This window comes from Rana temporaria, chromosome 1 (assembly GCF_905171775.1).
Source record: "Rana temporaria chromosome 1, aRanTem1.1, whole genome shotgun sequence".
Taxonomy (NCBI): domain Eukaryota; kingdom Metazoa; phylum Chordata; class Amphibia; order Anura; family Ranidae; genus Rana; species Rana temporaria.
In genome coordinates this window covers 592,613,797-592,635,472 of record NC_053489.1, presented here as the reverse complement: position 1 = coordinate 592,635,472, position 21,676 = coordinate 592,613,797, and the positions used below count along the sequence as shown (strand labels likewise).

Genomic DNA, 21,676 nt, shown 5'->3' with positions numbered 1-21,676 from the left:
TCATACCGCTATTTTTCCGACCCTCTTCAGACAAAGCTATATAGCCATTAGTGAAATACTGTAGATTGAATAGAAATATAAATTGATCTCCACAGAAGCTGCAGTTTTGCATTATTTTCTATGCTCGTCAGGCCTCGTACACACAACCGAGTTTCTCGGCAAAAACCAGCAAGAAACTTGCTGGGAGATATTTTTTTGCCGAGGAAACCGGTCGTGTGTACACTTTCGTCGAGGAAACTGCCGAGAAACTCGACGAGCCAAAAAGAGAGCATGTCTTCTTTTTCCTTGACGGGAATGGAGAAAATTGGCTTGTCGAGTTCCTCGACAGCCTAACAAGGAACTCGACGAGGAAAACGATGTGTTTCGCCCGTCGAGTTCCTCGGTCCTGTGTACGAGGCTTCAGAATCTTTCTTACTGTGCATGCTGAGCTCAGGCAACAATCATTCCTGATCAACAGATACACCTTCCCTCTTCCTCCCCTTCTCAGCCACATCAGTCAGAGAGATATGGACCAGCCCAGGGGGTTAGCAGTCACGTGGTCAGGTCTCCTGCATATGTATCACCTCCCCAGCCACCAGGGATTGGCTGGAGCATAATAAACATTCAACTAATCATTTGAGTCCTATGCTCTGGAAGCTTTTTTCTGAGGCAGGTGGGAGTAATCAAACTCTCAGCGTCGTCGGAAACCCTGAACAGACTTGCACAATCAATCACTACTCCATTCTACACACGTGCCGTTTGTTTTGTTCCAAATAAATATTCAGACAAATTTTTCATTATTCAGAGATTCGGATATATCCGAATACTGGAATTACAGCATAAACAAAATTTACCAAATGCTCCGAATAACAAAACAAAATTTGTTTGAATTTCCAAAATTCAAATTGAAATCCAAATATAATTTTACATCGAACACCAGTCAAATTCGACCTGTAAACATATTTCTAAAATCAAAGACTGTGTGTGCTATTAGAGTACCATTTCAAAATAATGCTGTTTTTGGTAAACCAAAAGGTGATTTAAAGAGTCATTACAATCATTTGATGAAGATGTTTCTTTTGTTTGTTCACTTTGCCACATTCTAATTGCTAAAAAAAAAAATCTCTAATTTTTAATTCGATCGATTCAAACGTTTAGAATCGGGAAAAAAAAAACTATAAATTCAAAGAAAATTTGAAAAAGACATAAAACAAATTCAGAATACAAATTTAACGAATCAACCAAATTTAAAAAAACTAAATAATTAGATTAACAAATCTAAACGAAAACTAAACACATTTTTTCATCATGCACATGTCTACTCCATTTACTACAATGGAGCCAAAAACGAAATTATCTAGCAACCTAACCGGAAGTGGGCACTACATCTATTAAGAGTTAAAAAAGCAATTATGTAGGGAACATTTAGAGCCGGTTCACACTGGGGCGACTTGGGATCCGACTTGAAGTCGCCTCAAGTCGTCCCAAGTCGCGCTGTCGAGAAAAACAATACAGGTGAATGGGAGCAGTGTTAATACACACAACTCGAATCGCTCGGACTTCAAAAGAAGTTCCTGTACTACTTCAATCCGACTTGTAGGCGATTTGTACCCATTGATTTCTATGGAAGTCGCCTCAGAAGTATGATCACTGTCTTAACTGAAGCGACTTTCCAGGAAGATAACATACATTTCTCAGGCAAACCTCTCCCTCCCCCTCCCTCCCCTAGAGCTGATTGTTGTTTGATTGGCCACTGGAAAGTCTCCTGTCCTGGAGACGACTTCAAGTCGTGTTGTAAATCGCCCCAGTTCGCCCTGTGGTTCATGCTCAAGTCATGTCGGAGTCGCCTCTGAAAGTCGCGCTGGAAGTCGTGTCGCCCTAGTGTGAACCGACTCTTATGCCATTGGTTGAATGCATCCTAAAATTCCATGTTGTATTTTATGTACAGTTTATTCTAAAATCTCAAAACACAATAAACAAACGGAAATTATAGATCCGTCAAAGCTTCAACTGCCATTGTCCCTTGTTGTTTTTTTTTTTATCTCTCTCATTTTTACTAACCATTTTAGTCTGTTTATCATTCTAAACACCATAACAACAAAAAGCAATGAACTTGTACCTACCTGTTTGCTTTTGCTCAGGCATAATTTACTTCCATCTATCACAGTAAATATTTTGATTTTATATCCTTTCAGTTCAAGGTATCCACTTTTGTCACCATCACTGGCCTTAGGACTCTTGTTGGTTTGTGTTTTCATTGCCTGTTCTAGTACGGTTAGCCAATCATGTCTGAGTGCTGAGAAAGAACACAAATTATCAGTCACGTTTAAACAGAATCAAACCAAACCTAGACTAAGCACATAGCAAATGAAAGTCAGAGAAAAGTAAGATTTATTTTTTCTTTTTATCAGTTCCAGGAGTGACTGACTGAGCAAGTACATAAGTAAAATAATCCGAATGACAGCCAGGTAACAAGCATTTTCAGTACACAAAGCCAGCAATGTTAGCTTACACATTTCTCTTATGACAGTTTTTTTTTTAATATACTCCAAGGGTTATCATTAGTACTTTATTAACCAGTCCGTGTCAAAGTGGTTTTAAGGGGTTGTACATTTTCTTTTTTTATTTTCTAAATAGGTTCCTTTATGCTAGTGCATTGTTGTTTCTCTTACCTTTTCCTTCGATTTTCCTTCTAAATGTTGTTTTTCCTTGTCTGAATTTCTCACTTCCTGTTTCTCCTCAGTAAGCTTGCCCCCATCATTCGAGCCGTTTTGGATGGGGGTTAGTCAGCCAGAACAGCTTACTGAGGAGGAACAGGAAGTGAGAAATTCAGACAAAGGAAAAAAAAAACATAAAGGCCTCGTACACACAACCGGTTTCCTCGACAAAATCCATCAAGAAACTTGGTGGCAGAGCTATTTTGCAGAGGAAAACGGTTGTGTGTATGCTTTTCATCGAGAAAACTGTCGAAGAACTCGACGAGGAAAAAAGAGAACAAGTTCTCTTTTTCCTCGACGGGAGTCTCAATTTCCTTGTCGTGTTCCTCGTCGGGCTGATTTTCAACGAGAAACATGATCGTGTGTATGCTAAGAAACCCTTGCATGCTCAGAATAAAGTATGGGACGGGAGCGCACCTTCGATAAAAGTAGCATTTGTAATGGAGATAGCACGTTTGTCACGCCGTAACAGACTGAAAAGTGCAAATCGTCTCTTACCAAACTTTTACTTAACACGCAGTAACATGAGATTAGCAAAAGCAGCCCCAAAGGTTTTGCCAGTGGAATCTAACTTCCCCTGCCGTTGTATGTGTTGTACGTCACCGCGTTTGAGAATAAGGAGATTTGGTCTTGACAGTGTGTATGCAAAGAAAGCTTGTCAAGTTTCTCGACAAGCCTGACAAGGAACTCGTCGAGGAAAACGATGTGTCTTTTCCGACGAGTTCCTCGGTCGTTTGTACGAGGCTTTAGAAAGGAAATTGAAGGAAAAGGTAAGTGAAGCAACAATGCACTAGCTTAAAGGAACCTATTTAGAAAATAAAAAAAAAACCTTTACAACGACTTTATCCCCTTCAAGACTAAGCATTTTTCTGACATGTGTTGCTTACAAGTTAAAATCAGTATTTTTTGCTAGAAAATTACTTGGAACCCCAAAACATTATATATATATATTTTTTTAGCAGAGACCCTAGAGAATAAAATGCGATTGTTGCTATATTTTATGTCACACTGTATTTGCTTAGCGGTCTTTCAAATGCATTTTTTTTTTTAAGAAATACAGTTTCATGAATAAAAAAAAAAGCAAAACAGTAAAGTTAGCCCAATTCTTTTGTATAATGTGAAAGATGATGTTACACTGAGTAAATAGATACCTAAATAGATACCTAACATGTCATGCTTTAAAATTGCGCACACTTATGTATGCGTTTGCTTCTGTGCCCGAGCACGGAGGGATGGGGCGCTTTAAAAAAAAAATCGTATTTATTATTTTTTTTTTTATTATTTTTTACAATGTCCCTTTAATTATTTTTATTTTTTTATCACTTTTATTATCGCTGTTTTCTATCTGGTCTAAAAGCACTTTTGATGTAAAGAGACACTTTTTGGTTGCTATGGACAATCTCCAGTTTCCAGGCAGAAAGAACGGTTTTAATTATATAAAAGTGCATGTAGGACACTGGGCAGACCACTAGGGACAAAGGGGGTGTGTATTTATTTACTGTATGTGTATTGTGTTTTTCACTTTTTGAATTTGGCGCCGAACTCCGTCCCCGTGCATCGTAACGTCGCAGGAAACGGAGCTCGGCTGCAATGTGAATCAAGCGAGGAGACACAGCAGAGGAGCTCGCACACACAGCGGGGACACATTGCAGGATCCAGGGACAAGGTAAGTAACTTCCCCCTGTATCCTGCAATGCAATCCCAAGTCTGGCTCAGGGTTACCGCTTTTGGTATAAAAAATTCACCCTGATTACCGCTAAGGAGGTTAAAAGCATTTTAAACATTTGGCTGTTTTGAATACTGCTATGTTTTTTTTTTTTAATCTGGTGCATTTACGGCTTCAGTAAATCAGAATTGATGCTATGACATCCCTTCCAGGTAACTTAACCCGAGACTTGATCAAAGCCGATCATGCCGGCTGGTCATTCGGGCCTCCCGGTGGGACGGGAAGGGCCCGGGAGAGCCTCGGAAGGTGGTGGGAGGGGGGGACTGATTTGCCAAATTGGTTGTTTTTACAAGAAAGCCGACCGTATGCTCTAAGAAACGGTATCGGGTAATGCCTGCATCACCCAGGTACAACCGTTTGAATCTAAAAGCTGCATATTTGTGTTATTTTGGAGGAAGGGGTTAAAAAAGAACTCACTTTCCAAGACAATAACAGTAAAAAAACAGACACAAGGAATGTGACAATTAATAGGGTAAAAAATAATGTTCAATTGCTATGTTCTTATTAAAAAGTGTATACTTTTGGAGACTTTTATAGAGATATTGTCAGAAATAGTTGCTCTAATTTCCATTATTAGGTGATAAAATAGGTTATGATGTTAGACACTTGCTTTCTCTCTCTGTCAGATCAGTGTCAGGCTAGAAGGCCCCCTCCCCATGGAAGCTTATCTGTGTCCTAGGTTTAGGTCTGATAAATGACACTTTGGGTTTATTTACTAAAGGGAAAAAGACTGTGCACGCTGCAAAAAAAAAAGTTGCTCCAGAGCTTAGTAAATAAGCAGAAACTCTGCTGACTTCCATCATCCATCATCCAATCATGTGCAAGAGAATTCACAGTGGTCTCAGCTCAGAGGGAGCTTATGGGCCTATTGTAGAGAGTTTGAGGTCCCAGCTCAGTGAGAGCTAGGGGGCCTACTGCAGAGAGTTCTTTAAGATCCCAGCTTAGTGGGAGCTGAGTGGACCTATTTTTGTGGAAGTAGTTTGAGACGATTAAAGGGGGTGCACAAAGGATCTGACCTGGAGATTCACGGGAGAAGTGTCTGACAGAGTGGACAAGACGTATCCAAGTATCTGAGGGCACAGTGAGTAGAGGCAGGATCCTAGTAACTCTCTGTTGTATGATCCCCTGTGTGACTGTGTCAGTGTTGCTAAAGAAGAATCTGCCTTGCTGGGAGTCCCAAAATTGCTTGTGTCTCTAGTTTCTGACAAAAAAAGGGATATCCCTGAAGAGAGTAGACCGAACAGAGAGTCTCCTCCAGTTCGTTTGTTTGTGCACCTAATTGGAAGAGTCTCAAGGCTTGCCTACACCCCAACCAATTTCAACCCACAATAAGGCTATAAAAGGGCAACCACTGCCTGGTTATTGTGAGAGAATCGGTCCAAGTGTTGTGTGCCTGGCTGTCTGGGGACCCAAACGGGAAGAGAACCTGGGACAAATAAGTAGGCCCATCAGGGGACTGTGTTATGCCCCGTACACTAGATAAAACTTTATTATAACACAAGTTAAAATTCCCTGAGGAAGTCACGAGGCACGTGACGTAACGGCGTAGGAAGGAAGCGAGGTCACCGCAGACCGGGTGGAGCAGAAGGACAAGTGAGACAGCGTTTACCACGCTGCAATTTAGAGTCCAATGTTAACTTGTGTTATAATAAAGTTTTATCGAGTTTACTACACCATTGGAAGTCTTTCTATCCCTTGCTTTTTATCTGGGTTACTGGCTGGAGCCCCCCCCCCTCCTCCTTTCCATTTAGGAAAGCTACCATCTGAGGGATTGCTGTGAGAGGTAGAGGACGCTACAAATCAGGAAGGCCAGTAACAAATAGCAGAGGAGAGCTGGGAAAGCTGATGTGCCCTATTATATATCTCAGAGGTGAGAGTTCTGGGAGACCGGTGTAGGATCCCCACTATGGTTCAATACTCCAATTGAGAACATACTACGGATGGGAAAAATATTGTGATAAAGTTTCCTCAAGTATTTGAGGATTGGATTCCCAAATTTTGCCCATTGTATGGGACTTTTCAGAACTGTACATTCATCCATCTACTAAGATTGCAATATTGAACTACTTTGCACTATTTGCACATCTATATCTCATTGCACATTACATTTTTGCACGTTTGCACTAAATTGATTAATGTCTTTCATCTTTTGTTGATTTTTTATTGCTGTATTGATTTTCTGGCACATATGTGAAGGTGTCAGATATCACCACTATTGCACTTTATTGCAGTTTGCACGTGGGTTGTATTTCTTTAGCACAAGATCACTTATACAGTATACTCAGGTCTGACATAAGGTATCAAGACCCTGCTTCTACCACGGTGACTACTTCTACAAAGTGCATAACAAAGCATGGTAAGTCAGGAATTCTGCAGGGAGACCTCTGGAAATATTCATAACTAGTCCTTTGCCCTCTGCTTACTTTCTGTGGGCATAGGGCCAGATTCATAAAGAATCGCGGCGGCGTAATGTATCGTCTTTACGTTACACCGCCGCAAGTTTTCAGCGCAAGTGCCTGATTCACCAAGCACTTGCGTGTAAACTTACGGCGGTGTAACGTAAAGCCGTCCGGCGCAAGCCCGCCTAATTCAAATGGGGCGTGTACCATTTAAATTAGGCGCGCTCCCGCGCCGAAAGTTCTGTGCATGCTCCGACGAAATTTCCCGACGTGCTTTGTGCGAAATTATGGCGCCCCGACGTATTGTTTGAACGGCGATGTGCGTAGCGTATTCCCGGACGTCATAGGAAAAAAAATTGAAATTCGACGCGGGAACGACGGCCATACTTTAACATGGCTGGTCTAAAGTTAAGCCATGAAAAAGCAGGCTTAACCTCCCTGGCGGTATCCCCGAGCGTGACTCGGGGTGGATTTTCGATGCTAGGATCGGTATCCCCGAGTCACGCTCGGGGTAGCTGTGCAGAGTGTGCAGCGGCGCGGCTTACCTGCTCGCAGCATCCACAGACAAGTTACTCACCTTGTCCCTGGATCCTGCGATGCATCCCCGCTGTGTGAGCGAGCGGGTCCTCGCTCGATTCACAGTGTCCCCGTGTGCCGCCGATCTCCGTTCCCTGCGACGTTACGACGCACGGGGGCGGAGAACGGCGCCAAATTCAAAAAAGTTAACAAACACATTACATACAGTATACTGTAATCTTATAGATTACAGTACTGTATGAAATAAATACACCCCCCCCCCCTCTTGTCCCTAGTGGTCTGCCCAGTGCCCTACATGTACTTTTATATAATAAAAACTGTTCTTTCTGCCTGAAAACTGTAGATTGTCCATAGCAACCAAAAGTGTCCCTTTATGTCAAAAATGGTTTTAGAGCAGCTAGAAAACAGCGATAATAATTTATAATCACTTGCAGAATTGAGCGATAGCGATTTGTGGGGAAATTCGTCATAAAAAAAATAAAAGTAATGACAGCGACAATTCTGCAACTGAGCAAATTTCAGTGATTTTGAGTTGATTACATTATTAAATAATTTTTATTATAATTATATTATTATTTGTTATAATTATTTATAATTATTATATTATAATTTATAATTTTGTTTTAAAAAAAAAAATCATACCCAGGATGCCTACTACACTCTTGTTTGGTCAGATTTAAATGAGTTATTCCTAAGAATTACAGGCCTACAGTATAAAACGCCAAATTTCCTTGCAAAATAATTGTACCGCTTTTGGTACGTAATTCCAGACAGAATCATACCGCCAGGGAGGTTAACTTTGCGATGGGAAAAAACGACTTGTGAAGACGTAACACACGCGAGTACCTTCATGGATCGCCGTAGAAGCTAAATTGCATACCCGACGCTGGAAAACGACGCAAACTCCACCCATCGGCGGCCAAAGTATTGCAGCCTAAGATCCGAAGGCGTACGAAGCTGTAAGCCTGTCGAATCTTAGCCAAATGCCGTTGTATCTTGTTTGTGAATCACAAATTAACCACTACCCGACGGCCGTACGACTTTATACGGCCGCAGGGTGGTTCTACTTCTCTGACTGGCCGTGTTTATACGGCCTGCGCGTGCAGGGATCCATGTCCTGTCAGGGGAGAGAGGAGACCGATCTGTGTCCCTTGTACATAGGGACATAGATCGGTCACCTCCCCCAGTCACCCCCCTCTACACACAGTTAGAACACAATTCAGGGTACACATTTAACCCCTTCAATGCCAGTCACATTTATACAGTAATTAGTGTCCGATGTCTCCGCCATAATGTCGCAGTCACAAAAAAAATGCTGATCGCCGCCATTAGTAGTAAAAAAAAAAATAATAAAAAATTATAATAATTCTGTCCCCTATTTTGTAAGCGCAATAACTTTTGCGCAAACCAGACGCTTCTTGCAATTTTTTTTTGTTTACCAAAAATATGTAGAAGAATACGTATCGTCTAGACTGAAGCCTCGTACACACGGCCGAGGAACTCGACGTGCCAAACACAACGAGTTCCTCGGCCAGTTCAGCACTGAAGCCGCCGAGGAGCTCGGCGGGACGAGAGCTCCCATAGAACAACGAGGAAATAGAGAACATGTTCTCTATTTCCTCGTCGAGCTCCTCGTCGGCTTCCTCGGCCGAAAGTGTACACACGACCAGTTTCCTCGGCAGAATTCAGCCAGAAACTCGGTCGGAAGCTGAATTCTGCCGAGGAAACTGGTCGTGTGTACGAGGCCTGAGAATTATTTATTTTTTTTTCAAAATTGTCGCTCTATTTTTGTTTATAGCGCAAAAAATAAAAACCGCAGAGGCGATCAAATACCACCAAAAGAAAGCTCTATTTGTGGGGAAAAAAGGACGTCAATTTTGTTTGGGAGCCACGTCGCATGACCGCGCAATTGTCAGTTAAAGTGACGCAGTGCCACAAGCTGAAATTTCACCTGGTCAGGAAGGGGTATATGTGCCCAGTAAGGAAGTGGTTAAGATACGACGCGGCAAATTTGAAAATAAGCCGGAGTATCAGTAGATACTCCGGCGTATTTCTTCTGTGAACCTGGCCCATAGTTTCCAGAATTCCGTTGATCTTTTTTTAAGATCACATAATTAAAAATCCAAAAAACTTTGAGGTCACCTTTAAAGAAAATTAGTGGATTCCCCTAGTGGAAGCAAAGCAGATGCATATAGCCTGTAAAGGTCCACTTTGAACTGGGCATTTTGCTTTCTAATATATGCTGTATGATCAGTTATGCAATGATGTGTAATGTACCCATAAGCTATGTACCTGCATATCATTTTTCATTCTTGGAGACATAGAAAACACAATAGCTGGAAATTAGGTTTTGTCTTTCATGAATCCATAGTGTGTTGTGCATGAGTAATGCTATTTTCAAAGAACATGGCGTTATCTTCTGATTCCCCACCAAGACTCTATTTATTCATAAATCAATTTACGCATTTTCATGCTGGAAAAGAGAATGTGATAATATATACAGGCACAAGCTGACTGTCGCTGCGTACATTATATTGCAAAATATGTGAGAAACACAAAGCTGCACCCATCACACAGCAAAATGAGTCACCCCTGATAAGTATTAGTGCGCAAAGTCAGCCAACACAGGAGCTTGTTTAATAAGTGCAAACAGCAATATCATACTGAGCCTCACTATTCATCAGGAAAGAGGATTGCTGACTGCTTGCTATTGATTACTTCAATTTGCATGTTGATAGCTGTTTTTAAGAAGGGCATATATTTATTTCTTCCCTGTTATTGGCAAAATAACAGGTTTAAGTTACTTTATAATGTACCGTAACTAATGGATTCAAGGTGGTTAAAAGGTGAAATTTACCCAAGCTACACGTGATATATTTTATCTCTAGATGCTCAAATATACTGTAAATCTTGTGCCTTAATGATGTTATTCTGCAAGATGTTAGAAAGTAATAGCAGCTCTTCTCCCTATTCATATGCATTGCCTATCACTCTTGTAAAGACTCTGTATGCAGCAGCACAGCACCTGTAATTGTAGTCATTGCGGCCATAGACACGTCCCCAAACCTCCTGCACACTCAGGGAACTCTTCACAATAAGGGCCCATTTACACTGACCTACACAGTAAAGCACAGGCTAGGTGAGCAGCAGGTCCAGGAGGGGGCGGTGCAATGTGCATTTAAGCACATCGCAATGCACTTTTTTAAAAATGTTATTGAAATGTCAAAATTGCATTTTATTTATTTACATGTACTGTAGCTTGGCGTACAAATTGACAATATACAGATTCTTCAGGTGAGCTCCAGTCCGTTATGGGAAAACTGCACCAGTTCTTCTAGGTACACTTGCACACAGTTTTTGAAGGAACTCTGCAGAAAAAAAAAACATCACATCTTTGAGAACTAGCCACATATCATCCATGGATGTAAGCTGCCTTAAAGCGGAGGTTCACCCTGAAAAACAACTATATGCCATTACATCCAGCATACTGCTGACATCTGCAGTATGCTGTTTTTTTTTTTTGCTGTACTTACCGTCTTATAGTTGTTTTCATCCGGCTCCGAGTTCTGACTCCCGCGGGGAGTAGGCGTTCCTAAGACGAGGCATAGATGATTGACGTGCAGGTAAAAACCCGTCACGTCTTCCGAAAATATCCGAGCTGGGACTCTGCTCTTTACGGCGATATACGGCGCCTGCGCCTGCCGTGTAGAGCTGACTGCGCAGGCGCCGTAAAGTGCAGAGTCCCAGCTCGGATATTTTCGGAAGGCGTGACACGCTTTACCTGCACGTCAATCATCTATGCCTCGTCTTAGGAACGCCTACTCCCCGGGGAGCGAGAACCCGGAAGCCGGGTGAAAACAACAATAAGACGGTAAGTACAGCGAAAAAAGAAAAAAAATCCAGCATACTGTCGATGTCAGCAGTATGCTGGATGTAACGGTATATAGATGTTTTAGGGTGAACCCCCGCTTTAAATGCTTCTGTCTCTTCATGTAATCCCAGACAGACTCAATAATGTTGAGTTCAGGGCTCTGTGGGGGCCAAACCATCACTTCCGGGACTCCTTGTTCTTTACACTTAATGTAATTGGCTGCATGTTTGGGGCCAATCACACATCTCCCTGATGGATAAGTATCTGCCTGTATTTGCCAGCATTGAGGACACCATTGATCCTGAAAAACCTCCAACTCCATTTGCAGAAACTGCAAGGAACCTCCGCCATGCTTCACTGTTCCCTGCAGAAATTCATCATCGTTCTGCTCTCCATCCCTTCAGTGAACAAACTGTCCCCTGCTACAGCCAAATATTTCACATTTTGGCTCATTAGTCCAGAGCACCTGCTGCCATTTTTCCTGCATCACAGTTCCTATGTTTTCATGCATAGTAGAGTCACTAAGCCTTGTTTCCACATCCTATACATGAAAACATAGGAACCAGGATTCAGAAAAACTGCAGCATGAAGAGACAGAACAATTTGAGGCAGTCTACATCCACAGAACATCTGTGATTAGTTCTCCAAGATGTTTGGAATAACCTACCTGCCAGGTTCCTTCAAAAACTGTGTGTAAGTGTACCTAGAAGGATTAATGCTGTTTTAAAGGCAAAGGGTGATCACACCAAATATTGATTTGATTTGGATTTCTCTTCCGTTCATTTACTTACCATTTTTTTTTAATTGATAAAAATAAACTATTAACATGTCTATTTCTGAAAGCATTCTTAATTCACAGCATTTTTTTCACACTTGCCTAAAACCTTTGCACAGTATTGTATATACAATATACAGTATATACCTCATGCATCTTCCTGTTATGTGGTAGCAACAATGCAGCACTGATCCAGTTGCCATTCTCATGTAAGCTGCACCTGATTACACTAAAGTGGTTTGCAGGGGTGGCAATCCGGATTATCATTGCTAATTAACAAACCTGTAGCTTCTCCTGGCCACACCTACTCCCATCTGCTGCTTCTTGGATTGCCAGCACAGCCTATTTTAGTGAAACCCTCCCACTATGAACTGCAGTGCCTAGGAAGGAGAGCATGTGAGACACAAATGAAGGATTGGGATTTGTCAGGGGATGTAAAATACGTTTTTTGTTTACTTTATGAAGCTTATGCATTACATTGGGGTTGAATTACTAAAGGCAAATAGACTACAGATTTAATTTCTCTAGAGCTTCGTAAATGAGGTGAAAATTCACTTTGAAAAGAATAACCAATCACATGCAAGGAAAATCAAAACACATAATGTTTGCTTGCACATGATTAAATGATGGCAGTCAGCATTGCTTTCCCTGATTTACCAAGCTCTGTAGCAACAGCACTTGCAGAGTGCACAGTCTATTTGCCTTTAGTTGTACTTTAATAATTTAACAATTGAACAACTAACCTAACCCCTAAGAACACTTATCCTTTCCCTACCAGTTCTTCCACTTAACTCTTTTTCACTGCTTACCCACCTCATTCTTCGCTGGGAGTCTTGCCCAAAAAAAAATTGCAGGTACGTGCTGAAATCAAGCAGCGCCAATATCCCAAAAACTGTTTTGGAACTGTGGGAATAAAAGCCTTTATACTATGTGATATAGGCTGATGGGCTGGTATCTTTCTGAGGAGGGGGAATACATCTGTTTCCATATCATATATGTTGCTTATCTCAGTTTGAAACGACCTTAGTATAACTCCAATCATGCAGGCCCAGCCTTGGCCCGATACAGTTAGTCTGGGTTATTTTTGTGCATATACAGAGAAAAAGCTGTAGGTGCTTTGATCAAATAATGACAAGAATATCAAAAGACGTACTTGGTGTCAAATTATAGGATGCAAAGTAACCATGCATAATGTAAAAACAATTCCTCATACCTTCCTTTTCTGCCCGGAAAACAAACGTTCTTTGTGATGTCATCATTTCAAATTTGTTGTCACCCAATTTCTGAATTTTTATTACTGCAGACAGTAAAATTTTCCCTTTTGAAAACACATCCTAGAACAATAAAAAAAAATGTGTGACCATTCACATTTACCTGTATTTGCCGGCCTAAAAAGGCTGTTCCTCTTGGGTGCCTGGGACCTCAAAGGCAAACAGCAGGATGTATAATAGTGGGAGATCAGTGAATTGATTTACCCTGTGAATTATGGTGAGCGATGTACTCTTTTAATGAATACAAAACCTGCTTGGATTGGCAGAGGCTGTAGCATCATCTGCCAGTGCCTCTCTCTCTCTCTCTCTCTCTCTCTCTCTCTCTCTCTCTCTCTCTCTCTCTCTCTCTCTCTCTCTCTCTCTCTCTCTCTCTCTCTCTCTCAAAGCCAATCCGAGCAGGCTACTGTATGTAGCCTGCTCGGATTGGCAGAGGTTGTTACTCCAATCCGAGCAGGCTCTGTATTCATTAATAGTATACATTGCTCGCCGATATTGGCTCAGCGGTGAATACTGTATGTGGCTGAAGCCACATACAGTATTACCGGACATCCAGCGGGCATTCAGGGGGCTGATATCTATCGGGCAGCTTTTCTATACCCGGCGTATAAGACGACCCCCAATCTTTGGGCATTTTTTTTAAGTGTAAAAGGTAGTCTTATACGCCCGAAAATATGGTATTTACGGCAGAATGAACTGGCAAGGGAGTGGTTTAAAAAACAATGCGGTCATTTGAAAGGTATGAAATGTTGCACCATGAATCCTAAAATAGGGATATAAAGTTAACCTGTCAGGAGAGAAATAGACACTGTATTAGCTGACATGTTTATAAAAGGGCCTAGAGCCATCATCTTGAACCTGACTTCAATACCAGTCCCAGGACAAGTTCATAGAACTTTAATGGCTGCATGTTCCAGGACAGTGAGCTACTAGGTAATGAAACCAAGATCAGGATAACCCCAAAACCTGCACATTAACAGCCTATTAAACCATTCAGCAATTTAACACATTAATCTTACTGCATGAAAATATATTTCAAATAAAAATATATATATACCCATTTTTTAAGTACACAAATGGGTTGATTTATTAAAGCTGAAAACTGCAAAATCAGGCTCACTTCTGCATAGAAACCAATGAGCTTCTAACCCCAGCTTGTTCAATTATGCTTTGTTAATAAAACCCGGAAGCTCATTGGTTTTCTGTGAAGAAGTGAGCCTGATTTTGCACTTTCCAGCTTTAATAAATAAACCCCATTGTGTACTTAAAAGTGGGGTATGCCTGTATATATATATATATATATATATATATATATATATATATATATATATATATATATATATATATACACACACACATATACTGAGCAAAATTCTAAACGCAACACTTTTGTGTTAGCCCCTAATTATCATGAGCTGAACTCTAAAATATTGTCTAAATCTGTGTTAGTGAGCACTTCTCCTTTGCCGAGACAATCCATCCACTTCACAGGTGTGGCATATCAAGATGCTGATTAGACAACATGATTATTGCACAGGTGTGCCTTAGGCTGGCCACAATAAAAAAAATGTGCAGTTTTATCATATCAGTTCTTGCATAGCCAGGATACTCACTGGACATGTCACTCATTGAGCATGTCTGGGATGCTCTGGATCGGCGTATACGTCAGCGTGTTCCAGTTCCTGCCAATATCCAGCAACTTTGCACAGCCATTGAAGAGAAATGGACCAACATTCCACTCGCCACAATCAACAACCATGAACAACTCTAATCAAAGAGATATGCTCACTGCATGTGGCAAATGGTGGTCACACCAGATACTGACTGGTTTTCAGCCCCCCACGGACCCCCCAATACAGTAAAACTGCACATTTTAGAGTGGCCTTTTTATTGTGGTCAGCCTAAGGCAGTGTTTCCCAACTCCAGTCTTCAAGGCACACCAACAGGTCATGTTTTCAGGATTTCCCTCAGATGAAACGGCTGTGGTAATTACTAAGGCAGTGAAACTGATCAAATCACCTGTGCAAAATAATGGAAAGCCTGAAAACATGACCTGTTGGTGTGCCTTGAGGACTGGAGTTGGGAAACACTGGCCTAAGGCACACTGATGCAATAATCATGCTATCTAATCAGCATCTTGATATGCCACACCTTTGAGGTGGATGGATTATCATGGCAAAAGAAGAAGTGCTCATTAACCACTTCAGCCCCGGACCATTTTGCTGGTCAATGACCGGGCCACTTTTTGCGATTCGGCACTGCGTCGCTTTAACTGACAATTGTGCAGTCGTGCGACGTGGCTCCCAAACAAAATTGGCGTCCTTTTTTTCCCACAAATAGAGCTTTCTTTTGGTGGTATTTGATCACCTCTGCGGTTTTTAATTTTTGCGCTATTAAACAAAAATACAGCGACAATTTTGAAAAAATATGAATATTTTGTACTTTTTGCTGTAATAAATATCTCCTAAAAATACATAAAGAAACTATATTTTTCCTCAGTTTAGGCCGATACATATTCTTCTACATATTTTTCATTAAAAAATCGCAATAAGCGTTTATTGGTTGGTTTGCGCAAAAGTTATAGCGTCTACAAAATAGGGGATAGTTTTATGACATTTTTATTAATATATATTTTTTTACTAGTAATGGCGGCGATCAGCGATTTTTATCTGTACTGCGACCTTATGGCGGACACTTCGGACACTTTTGACACATTTTTGGAAACCATTGGCATTTTTATAGCGATCAGTGCTATAAAAATGCATTGATTACTGTAAAAATGTCACTGGCAGGGAAGGGGTTAACACTGGGGGCGAGTAAAGGGTTAATTATGTTCCCTAGGTGTGTTCTAACTGAAGGGGGGGTGAGACTGACTAGGGGAAATGACAGATCGCTGTTTATACATTGTATGAACAGACGAACAGTCATTTCTCCCCCTGACAGGACCGAGAGCTTGTGTTTGCACACACAGCTCCCGGCTATCGCTCTGTAACAAGCAATCGTAGGTGCCCGGTGGTGATCGCGCCCGCCGGGCACACGCGTCGGCATCAGGGGCGAGTAGGGGATGGGAAGGGTTTAATTATGTTCCCTAGGTGTGTTCTAACTAAAGGGGGGGTGGGACTGGCTAGGGGAAATGACAGATCGCTGTTCATACGTTGTATGAACATGCGATCAGTCATTTCTCCCCCTGACAGGACCGGAGCTGTGTGTTTACACACACAGCTCCTGGTTCTCGCTCTGTAACGATGGGGCAAACAGGGGGCGCGCACCTCTGGCGGCCCGCACGCGCCCCTAATGGCTGAAATGCGAAATGACGTATACCTACGTGATTTCGCACAGCCGAGCCGACCTGCCACCGTATATCTGCGGCTAGTGGTTAAATCTGTCAGATTTAGACAGATTTGTGAACAATATTTGAGAGAAATAGGCCTTTTGTGTACATAGAAGAAGCCGTGGATCTTTAAGTTCAGCTCATGATAAATAGGGGCAAACACAAAAGTGTTGCGTTTATAATTTTGCTCAGTGTATATTTTTATATTTTTTTCCTCTACTGTATTTAACGATGCAGGTATTATTGTTCAGTATGCTGACATTTAGTGGCAGTTTAGGGCCACTACTATGTAATTTGGTTTCTCTCTGTCTTCCACTACTGTTTAGCGCTAGTTAGTTCATTTCTAGTTAGACCCTCCTCTGTTTTTTCCATGCACCATGAGTCAGTATTAGTACATTCCAGAGACAGGGCTTAGGAAAAGCATTGAGGTTGATTTACTTAAATTAGAGAGAGCAAAATCTGGTGCAGCTCTGCATAGAAACCAATCAGCTTCCAGGTTTTTTGTCAAAGCTGATTGGCTATCATGCACAGCTTTACCCCGATTTTGCCCACTGTTTTCAGTAAGTCAATCCCAATTGTCTTCTTACAGTTGAAAAGACTAGAAAAACAACTGTACTGCAATTAGTTAAAGTAAAATTGCATTGGATTCAACTTCTGTTTCTTATTAAAGAGTTAGGCTGCCAGTGTAACCATACTGTCTGGACAGACTGGGGTTGATTTACTAAAACTGTGAAAAAAGTGAAAAATCTGGTGCAGCTGTGATGGCGGCCAATCAACTTCTAGCTTCAGCTTGATTAATTAAGCTTTGACAAATAAGAAAAAAAAAAAAGGAAGCTAATTGATTTCTATGCAGAGCTGAACCCGAGTTTGCTCTTTCTAGTTTTAGTAAATCCACCTGACTGGGTCTAAGGAGGAAAGCCAATGCATGATGCATTTGAATCAAAACAATCTCAGTGTTTTCTATGTAGAGAGTTTACATCTGCAGTTTAGTGTGTTTTAAAAGGGAAACTTTGAACCCCATTCCTACACGTGTTATCATGCATGCTACTAATTGCATGACCTTGTGATTGGGTCCTAAACAAGCATGTAACCAGTGACAGCTACTATATCTCATTATCCATAATTTCAGCTGGTGGATCTTCTGCTGTGATAAAACATCCAATGTCATACCTCCCAACTGTCCCTGATTTGGAGCAATGTCCCTATGTCCCTCATTCCTCCTCATGTGTCCCTCATTTTGGTCTGATCTATATAGATGTATATAAAATGCACAATCTATCTATCAAAAAGTTTTTTCCAGGCTAAACCTTTCATCTGATTTCTAAATTGCTGCATTTGTAAATTACAAAAGCCAATATAAAGGAATAGTAGTGGTAAAAAAAGCACTTGTGGGTTTAACCAATCTTGTTTTTTTGTACAATTCTACTTTAAGGGGTATGGCAAGGGGTGTGTCCTATGCCTGCATACTTTTGCTAAGGGTGCATTCACACCACAATTTTATCATCCTACTTGTTCTCACGATTTTAGGTTTAAAATTGTACAAATCTGTATGGCAAAACGTATCCATTCACTTCCATTCATTAATGTAGGTCCCCAAGTGCATCCGATTTGATCCGATTTTTGGTCCCGATTTGAAATCGTATTAAAATCGTGTCCGATTTTGGTATTAAAATCGTGTCCGATTTTTTTTATATTGTGGTCAATCTAAATCGTATGTTATCGGATGACTGATCCGATTACATACGATTTTGTCATATACGATTCCATCCGATTTTACGGTCCGATTATCGGATGTAAAAATCGTGATGTGAACCTAGCCTAATAGGTGTCTCTCATTCCCATCTCAAACAGTTGGGAGGTATGCAATATATGTATTCTCTCAAAAGGATCTTCAAAACTTCCCAACGTGATGGAAGATTGACTTGAGATCTATTTTGCATTCGTTACCATTTGCCAAGACTAATTGTCGTGTGCTTGTTAACTCCCTAATTACTTGCAAGAACCACATACAGTATATGCCCACCAATACTGCAGCACAAACACCAGTAAAGAAAAAGATTGAGTACTGTTGCCCTTGGATGATAATCAACATATAAGAGGTGGTTACAGCGGATATCTCCTGATTCTGGTTCTGGGGATTGTACTTTTGCCTTATAGATTCATCCCCTTTTCAACAAGCTGCGAGTAAGAGCCCCTTTTCCTTTTCTTTTTCTTTTCTTTTCATTTTGGGGATATTTTAATATTGGCAACAATACCCAACAGCCATACTATTATTCATTATTATCCCTTTATGTCTGATTTAGGTTCTCTCAGAGACCTCCTCAATTCTCAGGCTAGCTGTTGGGTATCTACCACTTAACTACAAAAAGTACATATATTATTCAAAATGTATCTTTAACCCCAGATTTGGCACACTCGCCCAAGCAAAATATTCTTACTATCTTATGCCGCATACACATGATCGGTTTGTCTGATGAAAATGGTCTGATGGACCGTTTTCATCAGACTAAACCGATCGCGTGTGGGCCCCATCGGTTATTTATCCATCGGTTAAAAAATTAGGAACTAAAATTATCCGATGGATAAAAAACCTATAGAAAAAAAACGATCGTCTGTAGGCACGTCCATCGGTTAAAAATCCACGCATGCTCAGAATCAAGTCGATGCATGCTTGGAAGCATTGAACTTCATTTTTTTCAGCACATCGTTGTGTTTTACGTCACCGCGTTCTGACACGATCATTTTTTTTAACTGATGGTGTTTAGGCACGACTGATCATCAGTCAGCTTCACCAGATAACTGATGGAAAAATCCATCAGACCGGTTTCATCGGATGGACCGATCATGTGTACAGGGCATTACTTGTTCCATTTTTACATCATACTAGGACATATTCATATTTACCTACAGTTTTCCTTGTCAAGAATATCTTTATTAAATGCAAGAATAAATTGTACATGAAGCATACATTCGTTACAGTAATCAGGTGGTTATTATAACATAAGATTGACTAACAGTATCATCTTTCTTAAACAACAATAAACGGGAATATTTTAGCCATGTTCTGTGTACTATCGCAGGAAGAGTTTAAGTAGTTAACATAGCCAAATATGTAATCCTTACAACTTGTCCTAGTGGCTAGTGGATAATATATCAAAGATAATACGTCCTTATTTAATGTAACCTTACTACCTATCAACTTTAAATTTCTAAAATGTGCTACCTTTTCAAAGTTAACGGTAGATACACGAGGGTACTACCTTATGCAGTATCAGATCAGGAAAAGGAAGAAGGGAAGAAAAGGAAGGAAAATGGGGGGGGGGGTCAGGTAAGGAAGTCTGCAGGGATGGGCTAGGATCCGTCGTCAAAGCATGAAATGTACAACGGTTATTTTTGTATAGGAAAGCTACCATGGCATCATTACACCTTTATTAAAATTTTCTGGTATAGCATATTGTATCCAAGGGTTCCATATTTTTTCAAAGTTGGCGATCGTGTCCGTTTCTAACGCTTCCATTTTGGCGTGCGTCATAGCAATATTCATTCTATTTTTTGTTTCCGTTGTTGATAAAATTGGAGTTTTCCAAGCTTTTGCTATGGTTTGTTTGGCTGCCGTAAAGAGTTGTGTTAGTAGCTTGAAGTGCGTGTGTGTTAGATTGATGGGCTTTAAATTCAGTAGTGCCAATTTAGGGTCTGGAAGTATTCTCAATTTAGTCACCGCATTTACCATCTTGAAAATCTTATCCCAGAATTTCTGTACTATTGGACACGTCCACCAAGTATGAAAATATGTACCTTCGGTGATGCAACCCCTATAGCAATGTCCGGTGCAGTTTGGTGCATATTTAGCTATTCTGCTTGGCACCAGGTACCATCTCATTAATACCTTATAGCCCGCTTCCAATGCTATTATATTCGAGGAAGCCGATTTAGTGTTTCGCCATATTTGATTCCAATCCGAGGTATTAAGTTCTATACCCAGGTCACTCTCCCATTTCTGAACATAAGGAAGCTTTGTTGTGTTATTGTGGGATAGTGACTGCAAGTACAGAACCGAAATTGTACCTCTTACATGTGGATTATCTTTACATATACTTTCAAAAGGTGACATCTGGTTTTTCAGAGCCGAAGAGGTCAGATGTGTTTCCACGAAATTTTTTATTTGGAGGTATCGAAACAATTCTGATTGAGGTATACCGTATTTTTTACATACTGTCGGGAAGGGCATGACACCCGATGAATCCAAAAATTTATAGACATATATACAGTCTTTCCTTACCCATTCCTTGAATGTGTTAGGGAAGATCCATGCCGGATAAAATGTTGGGTTTTTATAAAATGAAAGCAGTGGGTTGAGAGGGGACACCAGTGAATACTTGGATTTATAGCTATCCCATAGTGAGAGAGAATGTTTAATAATTGGATTGCAGATTTTCCCGCGTAGCTTGGGAAGAATCCATAGTAAGTTAGCTGGAGGGATGGGATCACACTCGGTTGCCTCAATCGCTACCCAGAGAGGTGTTTCCTTTTTTGCATGATATTTGGCCAAGGTTGAAATTTGCGCTGCCCTATAGTAGTTTGTAAAATTCGGATATCCTAACCCTCCTTGAGTTTTGGGGAGATGCAAGATTTTCGCCTTTATTCTGGGCCTAGATGTGCCCCATATAAAGGTCGTTATTCTGTTTTGTATTATCCTCAGAAAGTAAGCCGGTATTGGACTCGGGAGCACTCTAAAAAGATACAACAATTTTGGTAATATTGTCATCTTAACTGCGTTGATCCTACCTAACCAGGATAATGGGAGCTGGGACCAGGATTTGAGTAAGTTTGTTATCTGAAGAGGGGGATAATTATAAGAGAATAAATCAGATGTATCAGCCGTTACGTGTGTTCCTAAGTACGGGATGCTCTTATCCGACCATGTAAATGGAAGACCTACTGTGGCTGCACTTAATTCTAGTCTTGAGAGGGATATGTTTAGTGCTACACATTTCTTGGGATTAATGGCTAGACCTGAGAACGTCGCAAATCTATCAAGTATTGGGATGAGATTAGGGCCAGTTACTTGCGGGG

General features: G+C 40.9%; 1 protein-coding gene across 2 annotated transcripts in view; it reads right to left on the bottom strand.

Moving 5' to 3' along the window:
* ARAP2 (ArfGAP with RhoGAP domain, ankyrin repeat and PH domain 2) overlaps positions 1-21,676 on the bottom strand; it is a 481,396-nt gene that overhangs the window by 374,550 nt on the left and 85,170 nt on the right. For both annotated transcript variants that reach the window (XM_040335148.1, XM_040335150.1), the window contains exons 8-9: positions 13,218-13,338; positions 2,103-2,275 (exon numbers count right to left, since the gene is read on the bottom strand). In XM_040335148.1, coding sequence (XP_040191082.1) covers positions 2,103-2,275; positions 13,218-13,338 — 294 coding nt within the window. The remainder of the gene's footprint in view (positions 1-2,102; positions 2,276-13,217; positions 13,339-21,676) is intronic.